We start from the raw sequence: 22,589 nt of genomic DNA, 5'->3' as shown, positions 1-22,589 counted from the left end.
TGTTCTCAAAGCTGGTAAAGGTGCAGCTAGTTTGAATGACTTTGTATACTGCAGGGTAGCTTGTGGATTTACTCCAGGTGGAACTAAAGTCTGATTTAACACTTGATTATATTTCACATCATTCATCCACATCTGTGAAGTAACTAAAGGTATTTAATATATGTAGTGGAGTAGAAGTACAAAGACCTGGACCTGGACCTGGATCTGGACCTGGACCTGGACCTGGACCTGGACCTGGACCTGAGACCTGCTGTTTGTGTCAAAGAGTGACCGCTCAATGGAGCCTCAATCTGCTGATGGGGGGTAAGAATAACATCTAAAAGCGGTTTGAGATAAAGTCAGTTGTTGTCTGTGTTAAAGCTTCTCTGTGTAACCTTCAGGAAATCCTGGTTATTAGCGACGTCAGTGGGCGTTAAGTGAACTGCAGTTAGCATCCTGGGTATCGGCCCAAACCGTGACTTGACATTACAATCATATATCACATTTAGAATAACGCCACTATCTGAAACCTGTCTGTAAAACATCCATAATACTGGCCTGCTGTTTCCAGATGACTGTATCAGCTAACGTTATAAAGCAGCTATAGGCGGCGCGTGAGGCTCAGGTTTGGGAAGGCTAAAGAACTGTTTTTACCTGACGCTGCCCGCCTCCGGCGTCTATCGTTTTTGCAACCCAGTTCAGATTTAACCACGCCTACTTCCTCATTACGCAACCCGCGCCTCTCGAGCCGCATGTGGCTCTTTAAGCCCTCTGCTCTGGCTCCCTTGAGCTTAAACAGAAATAAGACGGAAATAAAATAAAAATATTTGTCGGACTATTTATATTTTGTTGCACGGTTGAAAATGTTTCGTATTTTGAGGTGATACTGTGACACATAAACATTAAAAAAAAACGGTTTTAATTAGGTCAACTAAAATATGCGTCATATCCTGCCAGCGCCTTTTCTTGCAGGCGAATAACCTGACCCCCGGCTCGATGAGCGAACTAGGGATAAATCAAAGAAAAGAAAAGTATGGGAGGAACACAGAGGGTTTAATTCTGCATGGACAGAGTTATCTGCTTTCACAGCAAACGATGCTGGCTTACCGGTATGTTTGATATGTGGAGAGAAGTTGGTGCTGCATCCTTTACGTATTGGAGGAGAAACACAGAAGAGGAAGACAGCTGACGATCTTCATCATAACTCAATCAGTTAAAGGTCCCATGTCATGGCCATTTCTACTGATCATAATTCCATAGTTGAGGTCTACTAGAATAGATTTACATTGTTCAATGTTCCAAACTCACATTGGTTTCTCATACAGCATCTCTGTAAAGTACGTGTATTCACTCTCTGTCCTAAACGGCTTGTTGGAGCTCGTGTTGGCGGGACGTTGTGCGGCTCGCTGCTGTGAGGAGCGGACAGTGTGAGCTGGGTTACTGGTGTCTTTTCCTGGTTGCTGCGTGGGGTCTGCGGGACGGCGGGACACGGCCTGAGACAGCGGGACGCAGCGAGGCCCGGCCCGGGCCGAGCTCGGGCCGGGCCGGGCCGAGCTGCGTCCCGCTGTCTCAGGCTGAGTCCAGGCTGAGAAATCCGTGGAGTTGCAGCTGAGAAAAATAAGGCTGAGTGTGTGTGAGGAGGTCCGGGGATTGGGCCATTTGGATCGTCGTTACGTCACTTGCAGCGACGTGCAGTCAGGGGAGGCAGGGGAGGCAGAGCCTCACCTGTCATACTCCAATGTAACGGAAAAACAACTAACGAAAAACTAAATAGTAATAATAATAAAATGTCTCCACTGATCTGTGTTGTAAGTGTGATTTCTGTTTGATTCCAATCGCTTTTTATAGTCAAAATCAGCTAATTTGCCGAGCTCCGCTACGGGAGCAATGAGAATTGAGGCAGGGACGAGCTCTGCCTCTCGTAAGCCCACAGTAACTTGCTGGAGCACGGGCACTAATTTAGCGCGGGCACTTATTTTGTGAGCGCGCTCAAGCCGGTTACTGTGGGGTGAGGTGAGGCACAGATGAGCTCTGCCTCACCTCAGAATGCGTCACCCCACAGAAACTGGCTGGAAAGCGGGCCCTAAGCGCATGCCTGTTCCCATCTCACTGTAGGTCACCAATGTAATGTTTGTAGATCCCTTTATTACATTTATCCTCGCCATCCATAGTCTCTAAATAACTTATTTCACGTATATATGATATTTAGGCTCGATATTTGGTCTCATCATACAACGGCACTGAAAAAAGCACCAGGAGAGGCAGCCATAACCTCTGCCGCACTGAAGGGGGCGCACGTGAGCCCACAGGTTCTTGTTGCTACTGTTATTCTACGCAGAGACGGTAGACGCAAACAACAAACTAGACTTTTGAAACTACAGGAAGATAAGGAGGACTTTTACAAAACAGTAATAGAGATTGTTGTCCAGAAGGATAGCATGGACTTCATCTTCAAGTCAAGGTAAGACCACAATTGTAATGAAAATGGGATCTTACTAAGAAAGAACAATCCAATATTTAGATTGTGGGTATCCTTTTGTTGAACGATCTGTTTAAAATGAATCGAAGCATCAGACTAAAAAAGCTTTTGAAAATAACCGAATATTTCGATTAAGGTCAAAATATAATATTTGTAAATCTGACTCAGTGAGTCAGTGCCTCACCAGCCATGAACCTCACCGCACGTCACTGGTCACTTGGTTCCCGGAAGAAAACAATGGAAAAAGAAAATCTCCAACGAGGCATTCTGGGGCAGCATAGACACGTCTTTTCTGTGCCAGAGTTTTACTCCCTACAGGGTGTACTTTAGGGTTTGTGACTTTGCAGACTGTTTACATGCATAGAAAGCTACATAACACACAAGGGGACGGGTAATAACCGGAAAAGCATGACATGGGACCTTTAACTCTTTTTAGGGTGCAGCTATATGTTTTATTTATTTCAAAGTGGGCCCATTTGAATTATATTCATTTTGCCGCGGCGGTCCCACGATGTTACGAAAGTCTGCCTCCCAACTTTTTCTCGTAAAAAATAATTTGACTTGTAAAAAGTACATTATCCGTACCGGATACTAATTTCAGCCGAGTTTTAGTCTCAACCCTACTTCAAATACTCGCTATTTCACTCGGGCAGCTCTTAATTTCCAACCCGTGGCTGGCTAGCTAGCTCGCTAACATGCTAAAGATTTCCCTAAAACTAACTAACGTTAAATATGAAATATGCATCAAAAATGGTGGCGACAGACCGTCTGAGACAGAGACTAACGTTAGATGATTAATTTGCATTGTCCGCATGCGTGTTACATACAATGCCGAGGCTGACGCATGTTATCAATTTAATGCAACGGATTATTCAGAGTTTACAAGTATTATTTAAAGTTGAAGTTTTTGTAACTCGTCTTAATTTGTTGTAACGGGCAGTGGGTTCACTCAGCATGATAACATTTGCCCTCAGGACTCAAGGTACTGCACTCAGATGGCTCCAGTCCTACCTCACTGAACGATCCCACTTCATCTCCCTTAGAGCCTTCTCAGTGGCAGCTCCTAGGCTGCATCTCAGGTCGATTCAATGGACTCCTTGCGTCCCTCACTTGCGTCGTTTCCCTGCCTCTAGTCCCTCCCACCAGGAAGCATGGAGAGACGCAAGGAAACCACGGGAAATGAGTTTTAAGAGCAATGGGACGTCCTTTCCTCCGGAGCGTCACGTGAAGCCACGTCCGTTTGTGATGACGCTGCACAGCTGATCGTCTGACAGCAGCTCTGTCCCCGTTGCTTTCACAAACACCCCCGCCTCTGTTAGTACACATTTACTGACACAAACATTTGTATCATCTGTTGTCGACCCAAATACATTAAATAAGAACTCATTCTCAAAAAAGATAAACGCCATTCTTAAAATGTATAAACGAAAAAAGCGATCATGAAAATGTTTCCAATAAATGAATAAAATGATTTTTGTCCACTTAGTTGTTCAGATATATCACATATTAGTAACTGAATGATGCATTCATTGAAACAGAACACGGTATGAACTGAGGAGTGAGTCCCGTGAGTTTCATGTGTTTTCTTCACTCCGCTGGGAAACTGCTCTCATGTCAAGAAGCATCAGATCAGTGCGCTGCATCGTCCAATCAGTGAGCGATACACAGTAAGGGGGCGGGGCGAGTGTCTGAGGATTTCATCGGAGGATGGTCTGGTGGTTCATTTCAAACCTTTATTTAACCAGATGGTCCCATTGAGATCATAGATCTCTTTTTCAAGGGAGACCTGCACCTCGGTTATCGCTCCTCCATTATAGCTCCTCGCTCCTCCATTATAGCTCCTCGCTCCTCGCTCCTCGATCCTCGCTCCTCCATTATCGCTCCTCCATTATCGCTCCTCCATTATCGCTCCTCCATTATCGCTCCCTCGCTCCTCGCTCCTCCATTATCGCTCCTCGCTCCTCGCTCCTCGCTCCTCCATTATCGCTCCTCGCTCCTCGCTCCTCCATTATCGCTCCTCGCTCCTCGCTCCTCGCTCCTCGCTCCTCCGGCAGAAATAAGCGCCATGGGACGCTACTCAAGATGGCGCAGACAAATCAACTTCCGGTGAGACCGAGGACCGAGGAGCGAGGAAATGAAAATAGCAGACCTGAGACGCAGCCCTAGGCTCTGGAATTCCCTCCCCCAAGATCTTCGTGATTCCGAGTCCCTCACAGTCTTTCAGTCCCGCCTCAAAACCCATCTCTTCAACTCTGTCTATCCATAAGCCCCCCCCCCTCAATCAACTTCCTCTTGACTGCCTTTTCTGTTTATTTTATTTGTTATGTTTTTCGTTTTTTGTTTTTGCCTGTCCTAGTTTGTCTACCCTCCCTCATACTGTAAAGCGTCTTTGAGTTGTAGAAAAGCGCTATATAAATATAATTTATTATTATTATTATATCCATTTTCGAGGCTTCGCTGTCGTGATGTGATGATCACAAGCCGCTTGACACAAACATGCCTGCGCAGGCGCTTGCACGCCGTCAAGTGGCTGCATAGCAGCGCTAATGTCAAAGACACAAACATTATACATTATATTTTAATTCGACCAGGATGCAGTGACAACAATATTCCTAGCTTACAGTACCCACAACCCCTGGAAGCAACCAACAGCTAGCTGGCTAACCTTAGCTTAGCTTACAGTTAACATGTTGCTCTGGGCTAGTAGAAAGCAACTGTTAGTTATTTTCGATGTACTGTAAGCTAGTCAACTATCAGCTCAGGTAGTATTTTTGCTACGGTAACATTAGCGAGCTAACTGTAACTTAAATCTGCAAACAGAAAGCTCAGCACTTAACCGGCCAGATCAGACCGGAGTCTGCATGAACTCGCTGTTATCCAATAAAGACAGATGTTTTTACATTAGCTTCACACTGCTGGCTGTAGGGCAGCTGAAGAGAGGACAGGCACTTTGTAGATAAACTTCACGTCTTCACAAGTCCTTTACATAGAGAGCAGCTGATATAGGACACTCAAGAACGTTTCAGTTTTACATTTTAATTACAGTCTGTTCACACATCGGCAATCCAGATCGATTTATACTAGAGGTGTAACGGTATCCGTATTCGTCCTGAACCGTCACGGTTCATGCAGTCACACGACGAATACGCCTTTTTTTATGAGTGGGAAAAAAGTCTGTCACTCAGGGCAGTATCCATTACACTATATATAATCCAGGGGGCGGTATTGCGCCTACAAGCTGTTTGCCAGCCGCCCTTAAATAACAAATGAAGAACAAGAAGAAAACACAAGAAAACGAACAAAATACAAGAAGAAGAAAAATGAATATGGCGATTTCAGATAACACACAGGAGCTAGAACCCACCTGCTTCTTTGAAATCAGCTGTGTGGGAACATTTCTGGTTCCCTGTGGACTCCAATAACGAGCCAATAGACATGAAAGCCAAGAGACCAAAATAAATAACCGAAGCTATTTCCATATATAGGCTATGCGCCTTTGAAACACTGTCTTATTATTTATTTAGTAATATTTTCAAGACATTCTTTTTAGTTTTACAGCTTGATGAAAACTTTTTGTTTGACATCAGCCATTATAGATAATACGGCCATCTGAGTGTGTGTGCTACGGTTTGGGGTTTGTTTTGAACTGTGTAATACAGTTCATTATTCAAAATGTTAGAGTTCCTTATTTTTATACTGAAACTTGCACTACTGTTCAAAAATAAATAACAACAACCTTGGAATTATGCATTTGGGACTTTATTTAGCTTTTTCTTGTTGTACCGAACCGTGAATTCTGTGAACCGTGACACCCCTAATTTATACCACTACATGGTTATATAAAATGACTTTAAATTAAACGTATATTTCATCATTTTTCTCCAGCGTGCCAATGTATGCATCTGTTTCTGTTTCAGGGTCCAGCAGCAGAGACCAGACTCTCCCAGCTGTCTGTCCCTAAAGAGCGACTCCTCGAAGGACGACTTCTTAGACTTTAAAGGACGACCTCCATCTGCTGATCAGAGGTAAGCTGTAACTCATAGTAAGAGTCCGGTTATGATAGAATAAAACCAGTTTGTATAAAGTGTTGTCCGACCCCTCCTCATGTCCAAAGTGTTTAGTTGTGAACGTCCACACTGGGAGGGGCAGTGAAACTCCATCTGAAAACTCAGGCTGTCCAGAAGCTGTTCCACCATCTCACAAACACTTCTGATGGAGGAGACTGAGCCTTCATCAAAGTCACAACCAGCTCTACTGCCAGGGGAACCCTGACCCCTGCTATGGTGCTGGAGGTGGAGCTGGGGGGGGGGGGGGGGGCTGGTGTAAGAACTGTCCCTAGGTCTCTCCTTTCCTGATGAACAGCTGTTAGCCAGCTGCAGAGTCCAGTGTCTATCCACACAGCCACGTTTCAGGAAGACCAGAATGAAGGATGGACAGAATCCTCTGGTCTTCAACAGTAGCTGGAAATAAATACAGTGAAGGAAATAGTTATTTGATTCCTTGCAGATTTTGTAAGTTTGCCCTCTTACAAAGAAATTAACAGTCTATCATTTTAACGGTAGGTTTATTTTAACAGTTAGAGTTAAAGAAAGGGCCTACTTATAGACAGCCGTAACATGGGTTTCTTCCCGGACATGTACAGAGTGCCTAGCGATGGACCACTACGGCCACTTTGTATACAAACTGCCTGATGCCAGCAGGAAGCGGCCGGGGCGCTTATTTGATCTCTTTATGTATTTAAATGATTATGTGTTAATGCCTATGTAAAGCACTTTGAATTCCCTCTGTGTCTGAAATGTGCTTTATTAATAAACTAACTTTAATCTTACAACAAAAGTAGTCGGTATGAAGTGAAGGCAACGCCAATGTATGCATCTGTCTCTGTTTCAGGGTCCAGCAGCAGAGACCAGACTCTCCCAGCTGTCTGTCCCTAAAGAGCGACTGGTCGATGGAAGACTTCTTCGACTTTAAAGGACGACCTCCATCTGCTGATCAGAAGTAAGCTGTAACTCATAGTAAGAGTCCGGTTATGATAGAATAAAACCAGTTTGTATAAAGTGTTGTCCGACCCCTCCTCATGTCCAAAGTGTTTAGTTGTGAACGTCCACACTGGGAGGGGCAGTGAAACTCCATCTGAAAACTCAGGCTGTCCCTAGCAATGGACCACTACGGCCACTTTGTATACAAATTGCCTGATGCCGGCAGGAAGTGGCCGGGGCGCTGCACCAACACGCTTTTGGCTGTTGGGGGTGCTACGTGCATCGGGCCCCGTACGCTTCAAGTACCCCGAGTCCACTTCGTGGGACCCCTTATTGGGGGCTAAAGGCCCATTCTGCCCAAAACTCCCACTTCGCCCCAAAATGCCATAACTCAAGGCCGGTTTCGCCCAAAAGTCCCGGAAATGGCTGGGCGCTCCTAAAACACCCAGACCCAGAGGGGTCCAAAGCAGGTGTGCATGGCCCCCAAACGTTGTGGGTGTGATCCAGAGGACCCAATGTGTCCAGTGTTCGAATTACCCATTTGCTTTCGGGGGAGCCCTATTTTTTTGTGCACATCCTGCTACTAAACATGTCACACGCACGCTCTGTTGACTGGCGCAGCAGCGCGGATGCGATCAATTGCTATAAAAACACTCTGCTACTACTACAGACGGTATTACTGCCAAAGCACAATAACATTTCAGAGAGAATGAATAACAACATGAGGCTACCGTTTCAAAACCAATTGATAGCCATTAGCCAACATTTATTTAATTGCAACAAACAAAGCAACGACATCAGCTGCTGTTGGGGACACATGGCAACGTTTCTCAGATGTGTATATTGTTGAGAACACGGCGTGCAAAAGTATACGGGTCGTGCTGCAGCTAGATTTTCCTGTCCTCTGTTAGAAGGTGTCGGCGACAGACGTGTGAGGAAGAACGGCTTTCCACAGGCTGTTCCAATTGAACTACTTTATTGATTGTCCAGGGTAGTGAATGGTACATGCAATGGTAATTGGATGGGTGTGGTATCTGTAATATAAAGATAAACAGGTATGAATAAACATGTATTATAGAGGGATAATGACCAGTGACATTGTTACACAGTAAATCAGGTAGATAAAGAAATGGCACAATTAGCTGGCCTATGCTGCCCTCTATTGGCCAAAGGCCGCAACAGAATGGCGATAGAAGTGACACGTTATTACATAAAGTAATGAACTATTATAAACAATCATGCATGAACAACATACAGGAATGCACACAATGAAGTCTCTATAATGACTACAATATAAAGAACACTGCATACATTGGCCCCTGCATCAACTTGGCGTTCATTATGCAGTGTGAGGGAGCGTGCCTGGTGGCCCCTCGTGCTGTCCCATAGTGCAGTGTGAGGGAGCGTGCCTGGTGGCACCTCGTGCTGTCCCATAGTCAGCATGGCAAAGTTAGCGGCTATTGCTAACTGCCTTCTATTGCAGAGTAAGCTCTGTATTATGAACATTAACCCACAAATAACAGAACTAGGCAAGAATATATGCACTTACATTTTCATGCACGCACACGCATGTCCACAACACACAAAGTTAACAACAATCTCAATTGTCCGATGCTACTATTGTCCGTGCAATCCTGTTACGTCAACAAGTGCGTGCGTGTGTGCGTGCGTGCGTGCGTATCACACAACCAACAAATATATCAACAGTAGGACTGGGGCCAGTCCAAACAAACACAAAGCTCAAACAGTCAAATGGACTCTCTTACCTTACTGTAAAAGCGACCACAGGGACCTGGGCGGCTTCTTCTTCGCTTTCGGTCCCTGAACCCATGATGTGGAGGGTTTGTGGCCAGCTTTGATCCAAGACCGTACAAATGGCTGAGGGTCGAATTGCTCCGGGGGGGGGGGGGCATTGATGTCTACGAAGAGAAGCGAGAAGAGGCTCTTCTCCCGCAACTTGTTGCGTTTGTCGGTGTCGGTCGAATTGACGGCAGAAAACCCACTCTCACACTCAGCTGATGGAGGCAGAAAGGTCTTGCTCGCTGTCTGCAGTTTTTGCAGGGCTTTCCCTGGAGATTTATTCTCTAATTTGTAGTCCCCAAACTCCTCAATGGCCTCTCGGGCCGGTTCCCCCAGTACTTTTGCCAGTGTGCGTACTTCATTCTCCCCATAGAGGATCAGGGCGCTCCGTTGTTCGGGCCAAAAGCGCTTGTCCAGTGGTTTTAGCATGCGGACCAGGTCCGGTTCAGGCAGTCTTCAAACTGTCTATTATAGACTGGTAAAACTGCAGACGGTTTATCTTGGGCCTGCTCTCTGAGAGCTCAACATCCTTGAACATGCCAGTAGCAATGCCTTCTTCCACTTTTTGTGTGGACTTTCCGCCACTGATTTCCATAGCTGTCAACACATCGATGGTCTGCTGAATGTAGCAACTTGCATCGACCAAAGATGTTTCTCTGCGTTGCAGTTTTAGCGACAGGCTTTTAAGTTCTCGAAGAACATCCTTCATTGTTGCCAAATCAGCCAGAAATCCAGCGCTCGTGAGGAGTTTGTGCAGTCCCCTGAATTTCTGTCTCTCTGTGTCACTGCGAGATGATGTGTCGTCTGTTGCTGTTTTGAATTGGCGTGCCAGTGCGGGATAATCTTTCCAGACAGCTTTCACAGTCTGAAAACTACTAGCCACCCAACGAAGAGTGAAAATGTGGCCTATTTTCAATATTTGCACGTTTAATTCTGCTGCTGCTTCTTGGAGCAAATGGGCATGTTTTGATGACTGGTGAGAGAGCATACAGTTTTGCAACAAAAAACTCAAATTGATTACACCCAGCTACTTCTTTAAGGCAATCCTTGACAGCCAATTCTAGTCGGTGGGCTAGACAGTGAATAGACTGCACTTTGGGGAAATCCTGTTTGAGTTTTGTCACAAGTCCCCCAACTCTGCCTGTGAGTACTGCTGCTCCATCCGTTGCTATTGAGGTTTTTCCCCAAGAACTCGTCATCCAGTCCAGCTTGTTTGAAGCTTTTCCTCAAACTTCTGTACAGCGAGTTAGCATCCGTACCTTCTGAAAGCTCAACAATATCCAAGAAAACATTGTCCACTTCCCCTTTTCCTGTCATGTCACATCGGACGTAAATAATCATGTAGGCCCGCCCATGAACTGTGCTCATCTATTGTGATGCTAATTAGTGAGCCCATGTCTTTTACGTTGGAAACAAATGTAGCTCTCATTTCCTCGGCGATATGCCTGATTATTTCAGCACAAGCATGGTCCGATTTGTGCACAGTCCCTACGGTAGCACCATTGAGTTTTTGTAGGAACATTACAGCAGGTAGCTTTCTGTAGGACATTTCTTCTTTGGCAATCATATAGGCAGATCTGAACGATGTGTGTTTCCTGCATTAGATCAGCATTGATTGCTAATACCTTGTTTGGTAGGACATCTTTCTCATCTCCGAAATCTCGATCTCTTTTTCGTGTGCCTGGCTCTTATGGTGCTTATAGATCTTTTTTCGCAGGTTATTTAGTTGATCACAGCTGACTTTTCCCTGAATGCATTCTGGTGAAAGGTGCACTCCGCTGGATTTTTCTGCAAGCGGCAAGGAGATCAATATAGTTTTTGCCTCTTTGCAAATCTCACATCCACATTTTTTATTTGTTATGAAAAGCCATGGATACTTTTCTTTCCACTCACTCCATCTTTTCAGTGTCCAGTTAAAAGGCAGGCCGTCATGGGCATCGCCAGCGCCAGGTTCGCTAGTGCAGGTGGAACCGGAGGCTGTCGCCGTTGTTGAAGCCTCTTCTGAAGCCTCTTCTGAAGCCTCTTCTGAAGCCTCTTCTGAAGCCTCTTCTGGAGCCTCTTCTGAAGCCTCTTCTGAAGCCTCTTCTGAAGCCTCTTCTGGAGCCTCTTCTGAAGCCTCTTCTGAAGCCTCTTCTGAAGCCTCTTCTGAAGCCTCTTCTGGAGCCTCTTCTGAAGCCTCTGCTGAAGCCTCTTCTGAAGCCTCTTCTGAAGCCTCTTCTGAAGCCTCTTCTGGAGCCTCTTCTGAAGCCTCTTCTGAAGCCTCTTCTGAAGCCTCTTCTGAAGCCTCTTCTGAAGCCTCTTCTGGAGCCTCTTCTGAAGCCTCTTCTGAAGCCTCTTCTGAAGCCTCTTCTGGCTCTGCATCGGCAGGCCTTTCCCTCGGTGTGGAGCTGTCACAATCGACCCTAACGCCGCTGACAGCTGGCGAACTAAAAGTTGTTTGGTTGACATTTTCATTTTTAGACTCCTTTGCTTCTTTACTTGTGAAACCAAAAGCTGCGACGCTTGGCTGTTTTCGTTTCGCCATTTTCTTTATTACAAAGCCAATTTGTTGTTGTTAAACAATATCAATATGAACATTTCAAATACCGCGCCGGCGCCACCGTAACCATAGCAACGTAAGTAGCGTAAAGAATGCAGCACCGCCACGTACAGATGGCAACACACAGAAATATTCACAAATGTAAAACGAATATTCAGAAACTGTAATGAACAATGACTTTAATTTATTTCAAGAACTTTTATTTACAGAAACTCAACATTTCTAATCTGTGTGACACAAATATGCACAATTTCTTTGGGCTCCCCCTATTTATCTCAAAGTCGGCCTTCGGGGGAGCTCCCCCCATTTCAACACTGAATGTGTCCCTGGACCAAGTTTGTCGGCCATGCAAGACTTCTTGAATTTTTTAATTGTCCAATTCACTCAATTTTCACACCAATAAATCATAGGGTGGCCAAGATAGCACAGTCCAGGTGTCACCTCCCCTGTCTCAATGCATTGTTGAGATACAGTACTCTACACTTCAAATACCCGAGACAATGCAGTTATGTATTTGAAATGTACAGGCTCATGTCTCCCAAATGCCAAGGGATACATGCACGTGACTTTAGGTGAGTCACGGGTGTAAAGCACTTTGAATTCCCTCTGTGTCTGAAATGTGCTTTATTAATAAACTAACTTTAATCTTACAACAAAAGTAGTCGGTATGAAGTGAAGGCAACACCAATGTTTGCATCTGTTTCTGTTTCAGGGTCCAGCAGCAGAGACCAGACTCTCCCAGCTGTCTGTCCCTAAAGAGCGACTCCTCGAAGGACGCCTACATGAACTTTAAAGGACGACCTCCATCTGCTGATCAGAGGTAAGCTGTAACTCATAGTAAGAGTCCGGTTATGATAGGATAAAACCAGTTTGTATAAAGTGTTGTCCGACCCGGTGCTGGAGGTGGAGCTGGGGGGGGGGGGAGTAACGGGGGCTGGTGTAAGAACTGTCCCTTGGTCTTTCCTTTCCTGATGAACAGCTGTTAGCCAGCTGCAGAGTCCAGTGTCTATCCACACAGCCACGTTTCAGGAAGACCAGAATGAAGGATGGACAGAATCCTCTGGTCTTCAACAGTAGCTGGAAATAAATACAGTGATGGAAATAATTATTTGATTCCTTGCAGGTTTTGTAAGTTTGCCCTCTTACAAAGAAATGAACTGTCAAGTTCTTCTGGGTTTTGGCCTGTATTCAGTGTTATGCCCAAACGTGAGAGGCTGGAGGGCGACAGAGGACAGAGGACAGAGGACAGAGGACAGAGGACGCTTGGACAACTCTGATTCTTTCTTTTTCTCTTTATTTTCTGCTCAGCAGTTATTTATATGCCACTTTTCATCAGATTCTCATCAGGTTGAAAACCTTCAAACACAGAGGACAAACAAATGTTAGTTCACATGCATTCATATGTTTAATAACAGCTCGCTTATTAAGAAAAGTAGCCTACGCTATTCAAAATGAAACGAATACCCCTCCTGGTATTGAACAATACTATAATAATAATAATAATCTAAACGAAAAAACATACAAATAATTATTTATCCGTCCGTTTTTATCAGATATTATTATTTTTCTTTCAATATTGACTTTCGTCTCGACACTTGAGCTCCTGGTTTCTAACCCAAGGAGCTCACACCAGTTCTTCACCTTACGCCTCTTCTTCACCACCTGCTGTTCTTCAACAGGAAGTAAGATAACAAGGCGCCTGACATCCCTATGAAGAACTGTGGCAGGGATCTTGCTTGGCTGTCCCTTGTACCCTCCATAGACTTCATGCTTCATAGCTGGGACCAAGTAACTGGGAAAGGTTCTCACATCTACATCCCTTACGATGCCTTCTCCATCAGTATTTACACTGACCACTCTTGCCAGTTTGTAATGTCCTCTCAGGGCATTTTGGTCAGCCAGCCACACCACATCTCCCACTGCGACATCTCGATTCCTGGTGTGCCATATTACTTCCAACTTTGATTCTGCCCTAGGCTGGTCCTTAATCTCCAGCCACTTTCTTGCAGCTCTCCACACCCAAGCTATGACCCTGACACGTTTTTGAAGGCTGCTGAATCTTTTCACCTCCACAGGATCCTTCACTGTCTCTCCTGTGAGATTCCTGGTAGGAGTCTGATCGGCTCTAGGTTTCTCCCATTGGCTCTTCCTTTTGATGTTTTTCTGTGGGTCTTGTAGGCCATCTCTTTGGTTTCTTCCAGCTTCTGCTCTGGTCATTACTGCTGAGTACACCTTCCTGACAAGGATGGCCCCCTCCTGTTTGGCAGGTGTAACTAAGCCAATTGGTTCGTAAAGTCCAGCCACTTGCCTCAGCTCCCATCTACTCAGTGGATCAGGCATCTCAGGTCTCACTTGCTCTAGGAGGAGACCTCTGCCCACTCTTATCTTCTTTTTCCTCTTGATTGACAACATGTAGATCTCCTCTTTCTCCACTTTGTACCTGATTCCCAGGGCTTTGTTGTCCTCCTCTCTCATCTGATTTAGAAGGATGAGAGTTTTACTTCCAGCTGTTGCTTTTCCTCCTCCCAGGAGTGCTGTTGCAGTTTCTTGCCTCCCACTTTGACCAGACCGGACCCATGGTTTAAGGAAGAAGCCACCAGCTCTCAGGATTTCCTCCACTCCTTCTGTAATCCTCTCCAGTTGTTCTTGACTGTTATGGGAGGTTAAGAGGTCGTCCACATAGCTGTCCTCTTCAAGAACTCTGCGTTCCTCTTTCATGTGGGAAAACATGGGCAGACTGGCTGTTTCTCGCATAGCCACCTGTGCAATGCAACCGGCTGGTCTGTCCCCAATGTTGACTCTTGTGATAGCATACTCACATATCTCTTCTTCTGGACTGTCTCTCCAGAGGAATCTGTGCATATGCATCTCACGCTCCTCCAGCCACACTGAGTTGTACATTTTCTTTATGTCTCCCAGAGCTGCATGCACACCTCTTCTGAACCTGCAACAACCTTCACTCTTTGTGGAGCAAGTCTTCCTTCCCTGTGGCTTATGAGGAGCTCGACTTCTTCTGGCCTCTTTTATTCTTCGGGCTTGACCTCTGGGAAGAACTTGTGCAGTTTTTCAGGACTGATGACTTTATGCACTTTGGCGATCTCCTCTAGGCCATAGCAGACAAGTTCATGTGCCTTCTCTGTCCCTTTAGGAGTCTTGACTCTCACCCTAAGGAGGTATCTTTTTGTGTTCACCTTGATGGTCATTCCTCCTACCCCATACACAACCAGAGTAATTTGTTCACCTTGCAACCTCAGCCTGTCAGCAGCCTTATGGGTGATGTCATTTGTGACTGAGGCAAGGTCCACCAGAGTCCCAATCTTCTGCCCTGCATTTGCAGTGACCTCCATCAGCATGATGATGACAGGAATTTCCCTGTCCACCAGCCTTGACTGTCCTCCAGCTCTGCCTGTTACTGCTGTTTGGTTGGTAAAGGCTTTCCTGCACCTTCCTGCACGCTCTGGGGAAAGCTCAGCCAAGAATTTCTCCTGCTCCTCTGTGAGTTTGCTCTTACTTCTCCAGTCTCTTCCACTCCTCTCCTCAAAGGGCATTTTGCTTCCCCCTTGTGGACACAGAAAGAAATGGTGATCTGAGGTGTCTCCTTTTTTACAGTCTTTGTTTCTGCACAGGTAATTGTCTCTGCAATATCCTCCTTCCTCATGACATCCAAGACACTTTCTGCATGCTCCTAGCTTTTTTAGAACAGCTTTCTTCTCAAACAGAGTTAGCCCTTTGAACTTCCTGCAGAAGAATATCTTGTCATAATGCCTCTCATCTCCACACACAATACACACTCCTCCATGCTCGCCCTTCTTTGCAGATCTTGTTGAAGCATATTTCTTCTCATACCTCCTGTCTGGATGGTCTTGTCTGTCAGTTTTATCACCGATCCTTAGCTGTTCCAGCCTCTCCAGAATCTCTTCCTGCTTTTTTAGAAATCTAAGGAGCATGTCGAAGTGATTGTCTGGTGTGACGTTATTGTTTGGATCAACCATGAAGACTAGCCAATCCCTCTTCACAAAGTCAGGTAACTTGCTCTCTATGGATTTGATCATGAGTGGGTTCTTCATGGCGCCTGAGTTTCCCAGCTCTGTGAGGTCTGCAAGGGCTTTTTCCACATGCTGTATCAGCTCAATTACCTTCCTTGGCTGGTTTCCTTTCACATAAGGGATTCTCTCCAGTTCTTCCAAGATTTCTATGGCAATAGTTGACTTATTTCTATATCTGTTGTCCATTATCCTGAACATGTCTTCAGCAGTGTTGTAGGTTGAGAGTCTTAGTTCCTTTAAAATCTTGTCATCCACACTGTCTAGAAGATTAATTTTCTTAGCTTCAGAAGATCCAGATGGCTCCCCCTGTCTTTGCAGGCTTTCCCAGTCTTTCCTCCATCGGTGGTATTCTCTTCTGCAGCCATAGAAGATGGGAAGACTTGTGGGCTTAATCCTCAGGACTGGTAATGCTGGTGATGGCAGTCCTCCCCTTCTACCTGACGCTTCTGCAGCCAGTTCTTCCGCTGCAATCTTGCGTGAGTTGACAAATTCAACTTGCCTCATCTCAAGTCTATTTTTCATTGCTTTGAGGTCCTTGACTCTGCCATCTAGATCCGTCTTCGCCATCATGGGTATCCAGCGCTCCCAAGCTGCCATCACTCTGGTGGCCTCCTTCATCCGCCTCTCTAGAAGGGTCAGGAGCACCCCGTAGCCTTCCAGGTTGGTTCCTTCCACAGGCACATTCCCAGCTTGTTCACTGGCTTCTTCTGCTTCCTCAATTGCAGTGATGAGCTCATATTGGCCATATCTCAAATCAAATCAAATCAAGTTTTATTTATATAGCACATTTATGAACGATTTTTGGTCGAGCCAAAGTGCTGTACAAATAATAAAAATACCCTACAGTAAAGACACTTTACAGCAAATACAACAGCACAGTTTGTTCAGAATATCAGTATGAGAAAAAACGACACCCTCTGTCCTTAGACCCTCTGTCCTTAGACCCTCTGTCCTTAGACCCTCACATCGTACAAGGAAACACTTCCAGAGAAAAACCCACAGTTTAAAGGAACATGGAGAAACCTCAGGGAGAGCAACAGAGGAGGGATCCCTCTCCCAGAACAGACAGACGTGCAATAGATGCCGTGTGTAAATCGAAGAGATAATACATTTTACAGCGTAGGTAGACCGAATGTTTGGAAATGCATGTGTCTATAATAAGAAGATGAATCCACGAAGATGTCAACAACAATCCTGTGGGGAGCCTTCAGGGAAGTAGCATGACGAGACCCAGGCAGGACCGCAGAGACAGGTTCAGCCACGACCCGAAGTCCACGACTTAATCCAGAACTCAAACCTGTTTCCCTCTAATAAAACCTCGAGAGGTCAGAGAGGGAAAAGGTTTTGGATAAAGAGAGGATAGAAAGAATCGATTACAGGAATAGAGAGTATGAGAAGTAGAGAGAGACAAGATTTAGAAGAATGAGTAGTAGTAATAACCTTAGTTTTCAATATACGATCCAAGTTTTTAGGATTTAAGTGAAAGAGCAACGACCCAAATATAGGTGAAGATGCACAGCGTACCTACGTCAATGCAGTCTTATTAGATTATTATATCAGCTATAAGCTTTATCAAAAAGGAAGGTCGTAAGCGTACCAATAAAACAGAAAGGCTGTCGGCCGCCCGAACACAAACCGGAAGCCGAATTCCACAAAAGTGGAGCTTGATAAGAAAAGGCTAGAAGGCCAGAGAGAAGAAGTGAGTTTTAAGTGTCGAATGCTACGAATGCTCGGTGCCCTCTGGTTTTGAGCCTGGTCTTGGGCACTATCAACAGCAGCTGATCAGCCGACCTTAAGGCTCTGGCTGGGGTGTAGCGAGGAGTTCTGCTATATAGGCCGGAGCCAGCCCATTTAGTGCTTTGAAAACAAATAAAAGGAGTTTAAAATCTATTCTGAACCGAACTGGAAGCCAGTGCAGTGAGGCCAGAATTGGGGTGATGTGGCCACGCTTTCTATGGCCAGTGAGAAGACGTGCAGCGTTCTGAACTAGCTGCCGGCGTCTAATTGAGGCCTGGTCCATACCCACGTACAGAGCATTGCAGTAATCCAGTCTTGAGGTAACAAAGGCGTTAATAACCCTTTCTAGGTCTTTAACCTGAGCCAGTTTTTCAGGTCTCAGGCTCGAAAATGACATTCCCAGAACAAATGACCATATCTTCACTTCTAAAAGGGTTAAATTAATAATCTTTGTTCTCAAAGTAATGATAAACCTGTGAGCTGGATGTAGAAAAGTCAGAATCAATATAGATGTTTTTTATTTTAAAGAAAATTCAGATTGTACATAGTAAAAAACTGTAAATTATAGTGTCCGTCCAAATATTCTTTTTTACTTATAGTGAACACCACCCTAGGATGATGGGTTAGTAGACTAAAAGCTTTAGGAATCCAAAGTACAACATATAATAAGTACCCTGTATCAAGATTGATACAAAACAAGTGACATTTGACCTTTTTAGAGAGGTTTAGCCAAACCACCCCACCTCTGAGGTGATTTGGGTGGATTTTCCATATCTCTGGCCCCCATTGGTCGATTTTGATGGTTGACACCTCTTTCTGACCGTTAGAGCCAATAGAATCGAAGGGGGAGTCCCCCACACACACTCATTGTGAAACAAAAAGGTGGGGGCTTTGCGCATGTAATTTTGCATTAGAGTGAAGCTACACTCTAGCTCTGACATCTGGAAACGGAAAAGCATGGATTATCCGTCTGTTTGCTCATGGATTATCAGAAATCATTTCAAAGGGACACAGACACATTAGATTAACCTATGGATTAACTTCAGCAGCGTTTTTATTGTTTTAATGCCATTGAAGACCACTTTGGAGAGACTACAGAGCCAAGGTAACCATGTTAGCATTTTTAGCTACCTAGCGTCAAATGTTTTGATGTCTGTTTTTGCTTATAACGTCGCGATTTCATTGGGAATACATTGCAATCAGTTGAAAGCTCTTTGTGTCCATTTATGAAGCTGAAGGAGCCTCGGCGCGTCTCAACTGCACGCCTCGTGTATTCCTGTAGTGCAAAGTTCCCGCTGACGCACAGGACCACCAGCCTGTTCCCCTGTCCTCCTTCACCCTGAGTGTGTCTCTGTGTGGACAGACATAATGTGAGCTAATGCTTCATGATTCCTCCACAGAGGGGACCAGGAGAGCTCGGAGGTTCCCGGTGGTCCGTCTGCCCAGCAGCATCAGACACAGCTGGACTCCATATTTACGGTGAGTACATGTACTACAGATACTTGACCTCTCTTCTGCTCACAGTCATCTCCATGCTGCACTTTTAGAGAGTCAGTCTGTCCGGATCTGATGTTTGGATCCATGGTTTATAGTTTGTGTCGTTCATGTGATGTTCCAGCTGCTGGAGGACCACATCGTCACCTTTGTGAAGAGCGAGCTGAAGAAGATCCAGAAGGCTCTGAGTTCAGATTACCCAGAAGGCTTAGAGAGTCAGAGTGATGATGAGGAGGTGTTGGAGGCTGAGGATGAAGAGCAGAGGAGGAGCAGAGAGGCATTTGTGAACATCACACTGCACTTCCTGAGGAGCATGAAGCAGGAGGAGCTGGCTGACCGTCTGCACCGCAGTAAGAGGGTTTCTATAGAGATTTAACACTCTGGATAAATGTCTCATCTGCTGATGTCTCTAGAGACCAACATATATCCATATTTATTCAGAGAACCAGAGTTACAGTGAGACCACATGATCTTTTGTTGTGTGTACTTTCAGAAACCTTTGCTGCAGTCTGTCAGCGTAAACTTAAATCCACCCTGAAGGAGAGGTTCCAGTGTGTGTTTGAGGGCATTGCTAAAGCAGGAAGCCCAACCCTTCTGAACCAGATCTACACAGAGCTCTACATCACAGAGGGGGGGTCTGCAGAGGTCAATGCTGAACATGAGGTCAGACAGATTGAAACAGCATCCAGGAAACCAGACAGACCAGAAACAACCATCAGACAAGAAGACCTCTTTAAAGCCTCACCTGGAAGAGATGCACCAATCAGAGCAGTGATGACAAAGGGCGTGGCTGGCATTGGGAAAACAGTCTTAACACAGAAGTTCACTCTGGACTGGGCTGAAGGCAAAGCCAACCAGGACATCCAGTTCATATTTCCATTCACCTTCAGAGAGCTGAATGTGGTGAGAGAGAACAAGTACAGCTTGGTGGAACTTGTTCATCACTTCTTCACTGAAACCAGAGACCGCAGGAATCTGCAGGTTTGATCAGTTCCCCGGTTGTGTTCATCTTTGACGGTCTGGATGAGTGTCGACTTCCTCTGGACTTCCACAACACTGAGATCCTGACTGATGTCACAGAGTCCACCTCAGTGGATGTGCTGCTGACAAACCTCATCAGGGGGAAGCTGCTTCCCTCTGCTCGCCTCTGGATAACCACACGACCTGCAGCAGCCAATCAGATCCCTCCTGAGTGTGTGGACATGGTGACAGAGGTCCGAGGGTTCACTGACCCACAGAAGGAGGAGTACTTCAGGAAGAGATTCACAGATCAGGAGCAGGCCGGCACCATCATCTCCCACATCAAGACCTCACGAAGCCTCCACATCATGTGCCACATCCCAGTCTTCTGCTGGATCTCTGCTACAGTTCTGGAGGACATGTTGAAAACTGAGGGAGGAGAGCTGCCCAAGACCCTGACTGAGATGTACATCCACTTCCTGGTGGTTCAGTCCAAAGTGAAGAACATCAAGTATGATGGAGGAGCTGAGACAGATCACCACTGGAGTCCAGAGAGCAGGAAGATGATGGAGTCTCTGGGGAAACTGGCTTTTGAGCAGCTGCAGAAAGGCAACCTGATCTTCTATGAGTCTGACCTGACAGAGTGTGGCATCGATATCAGAGCAGCCTCAGTGTACTCAGGAGTGTTCACAGAGGTCTTTAGAGAGGAGAGAGGACTGTACCAGAAGGACAAGGTGTTCTGCTTCGTCCATCTGAGCGTTCAGGAGTTTCTGGCTGCTCTTCATGTCCATCTGACCTTCATCAACTCTGGAGTCAACCTGCTGGCAGAAGAACCAGCAACCTCCCAGAAGTCTGAAGTCAAACCTGAACTAACACATCTCTACCAGAGTGCTGTGGACCAGGCCTTACAGAGTCCAAACGGACACCTGGACTTGTTCCTGCGCTTCCTCCTGGGTCTTTCTCTGCAGACCAATCAGAAACTCCTACGAGGCCTGCTGACACAGACAGGAAGTGGCTCAGAGACCAACCAGGAAACAGTCCAGTACATCAAGAAGAATAGAAGAGGATCTGTCTGCAGAGAGAAGCATCAACCTGTTCCACTGTCTGAATGAACTGAATGATCGTTCTCTAGTGGAGGAGATCCAACAGTCCCTGAGTCAGGAAGTCTCTCCACAGATAACTGTCTCCTGCTCAGTGGTCAGCTCTGGTCTTCATCTTACTGTCATCAGGAGAAGATCTGGATGTTTGACCTGAAGAAATACTCTGCTTCAGAGGAGGCTCTTCTGAGGCTGCTGCCAGTGGTCAAAGCCTCCAACAAAGCTCTGTAAGTACAGATATTTGATTTAGTGAATCAGTTATTAATACACTGCTGTCTCCTGAATAACTGTTGTCCTCATCGTCTCTTCAGGCTGAGTGGCTGTAACCTGTCAGAGAGAAGCTGTGCAGCTCTGTCCTCAGTCCTCAGCTCCCAGTCCTCCAGTCTGAGAGATCTGGACCTGAGTAACAACGACCTGCAGGATTCAGGAGTGAAGAAGCTGTCTGCTGGACTGGAGAGTCCACACTGTGAACTGAAGACTCTCAGGTCAGAGCAAAGTACAGTTTGACTTCGGCAGCAGTAATAGTCAATACCAACATCAGCAATGCTGTTGTGGTGTGGGATCACCATCATGGATATTATCATTGTAGTGAAACAAGACACAATTCACAAAATGATAATTAGCACAGACTTCTTTAAAGCCTCTACAAAGAGCTTCATTGTTGTTGATTTGGCACAAGTGTTAGACCTACAGCACTCATTTGGGTAGTTTCAGCCGAGCACCTCCTAGTCTGAGGCCGAGGTGGATTGCTCCATCCGTGTTGGCTGGGAGTTTCGGCCCAAGCGAGGAACTTCAATAATCTCAGGGTCTCATTAACGAGTGAGGGTCAAATGAAGCGTTAGATCAGGGGTCTCAAACTCGAGGCCCGGGGGCCAAATCCGGCCTGCGACTTCATTTTATGTGGCCCCGCAAGAGCTTGCAAAGAATATAATACGTTTATTATACGGTTACATGCCACTTTACAGAAGCAGGTTGCCCATAAACTACATGTCCCACAATGCATCTCGTTTTGTGACATGCGCACTGAAGAGTCTTGCAATTATTTGCCCTGGACTTCTGCTTTCAGACGTAGTTAATTACTAAGTTATTATCCTATCCGATAATAATCCAATTCAGAGACAATAATGTAATATAATGAATTATTTTATATATATAATATATTTATATAGTTACAACCTGCCCTTTGAGTGCAACTTTATGCGAATGTGGCCCGCGATGAAATTGAGTTTGACACCCCTTGTTAGTCTTACCAGGGGCACGAGGTTCTGGAGGGTGTGAATATCTGGGTATAGTCTGTGGGGGAGTGCTTAACTGCGGGGGCCGGGGACTCATGGTGTGCAAGGTTATGGAGGAGTGCCCCTGTTAGGGACTCATGCTGGAGGTCTCTAGTCCGTCCTTTGGGGTCTGTGAGCCGCCACATAGAGCCTGCATTTAAACAGATTCACCAGTTTATAACATTACTTTAGCCCTGATCAGAGC

At 45.7% G+C, this 22,589-nt stretch overlaps 2 protein-coding genes across 2 annotated transcripts; both read left to right on the top strand.

The window, feature by feature from the left end:
• Positions 1-204: 204 nt before the first annotated feature.
• On the top strand, positions 205-21,169 carry LOC117470993 (NLR family CARD domain-containing protein 3-like). Its single transcript, XM_034115773.1, is given in 9 exon segments — positions 205-303; positions 6,376-6,483; positions 7,349-7,456; positions 12,489-12,596; positions 18,960-19,038; positions 19,178-19,403; positions 19,547-20,032; positions 20,035-21,083; positions 21,146-21,169. Coding segments are annotated over 9 exon segments (2,214 nt in total). The 5' UTR covers positions 205-277.
• Positions 21,170-21,224: 55 nt separating this feature from the next.
• Positions 21,225-22,001, top strand: LOC117470995 (NACHT, LRR and PYD domains-containing protein 9A-like). Its single transcript, XM_034115776.1, has 2 exons — positions 21,225-21,337; positions 21,422-22,001. Exons 1-2 carry the CDS (start codon positions 21,255-21,257, stop codon positions 21,615-21,617), a joined length of 279 nt encoding a protein of 92 aa, XP_033971667.1. The 5' UTR covers positions 21,225-21,254; the 3' UTR covers positions 21,618-22,001.
• Positions 22,002-22,589: the final 588 nt, after the last annotated feature.

The sequence above is a fragment of the Trematomus bernacchii genome, unplaced genomic scaffold, assembly GCF_902827165.1.
Source record: "Trematomus bernacchii unplaced genomic scaffold, fTreBer1.1, whole genome shotgun sequence".
NCBI classification, from domain to species: Eukaryota; Metazoa; Chordata; class Actinopteri; order Perciformes; family Nototheniidae; genus Trematomus; species Trematomus bernacchii.
Note: the sequence above shows the minus strand (reverse complement) of the source record. Positions and strands in the feature narration are given on the sequence as shown.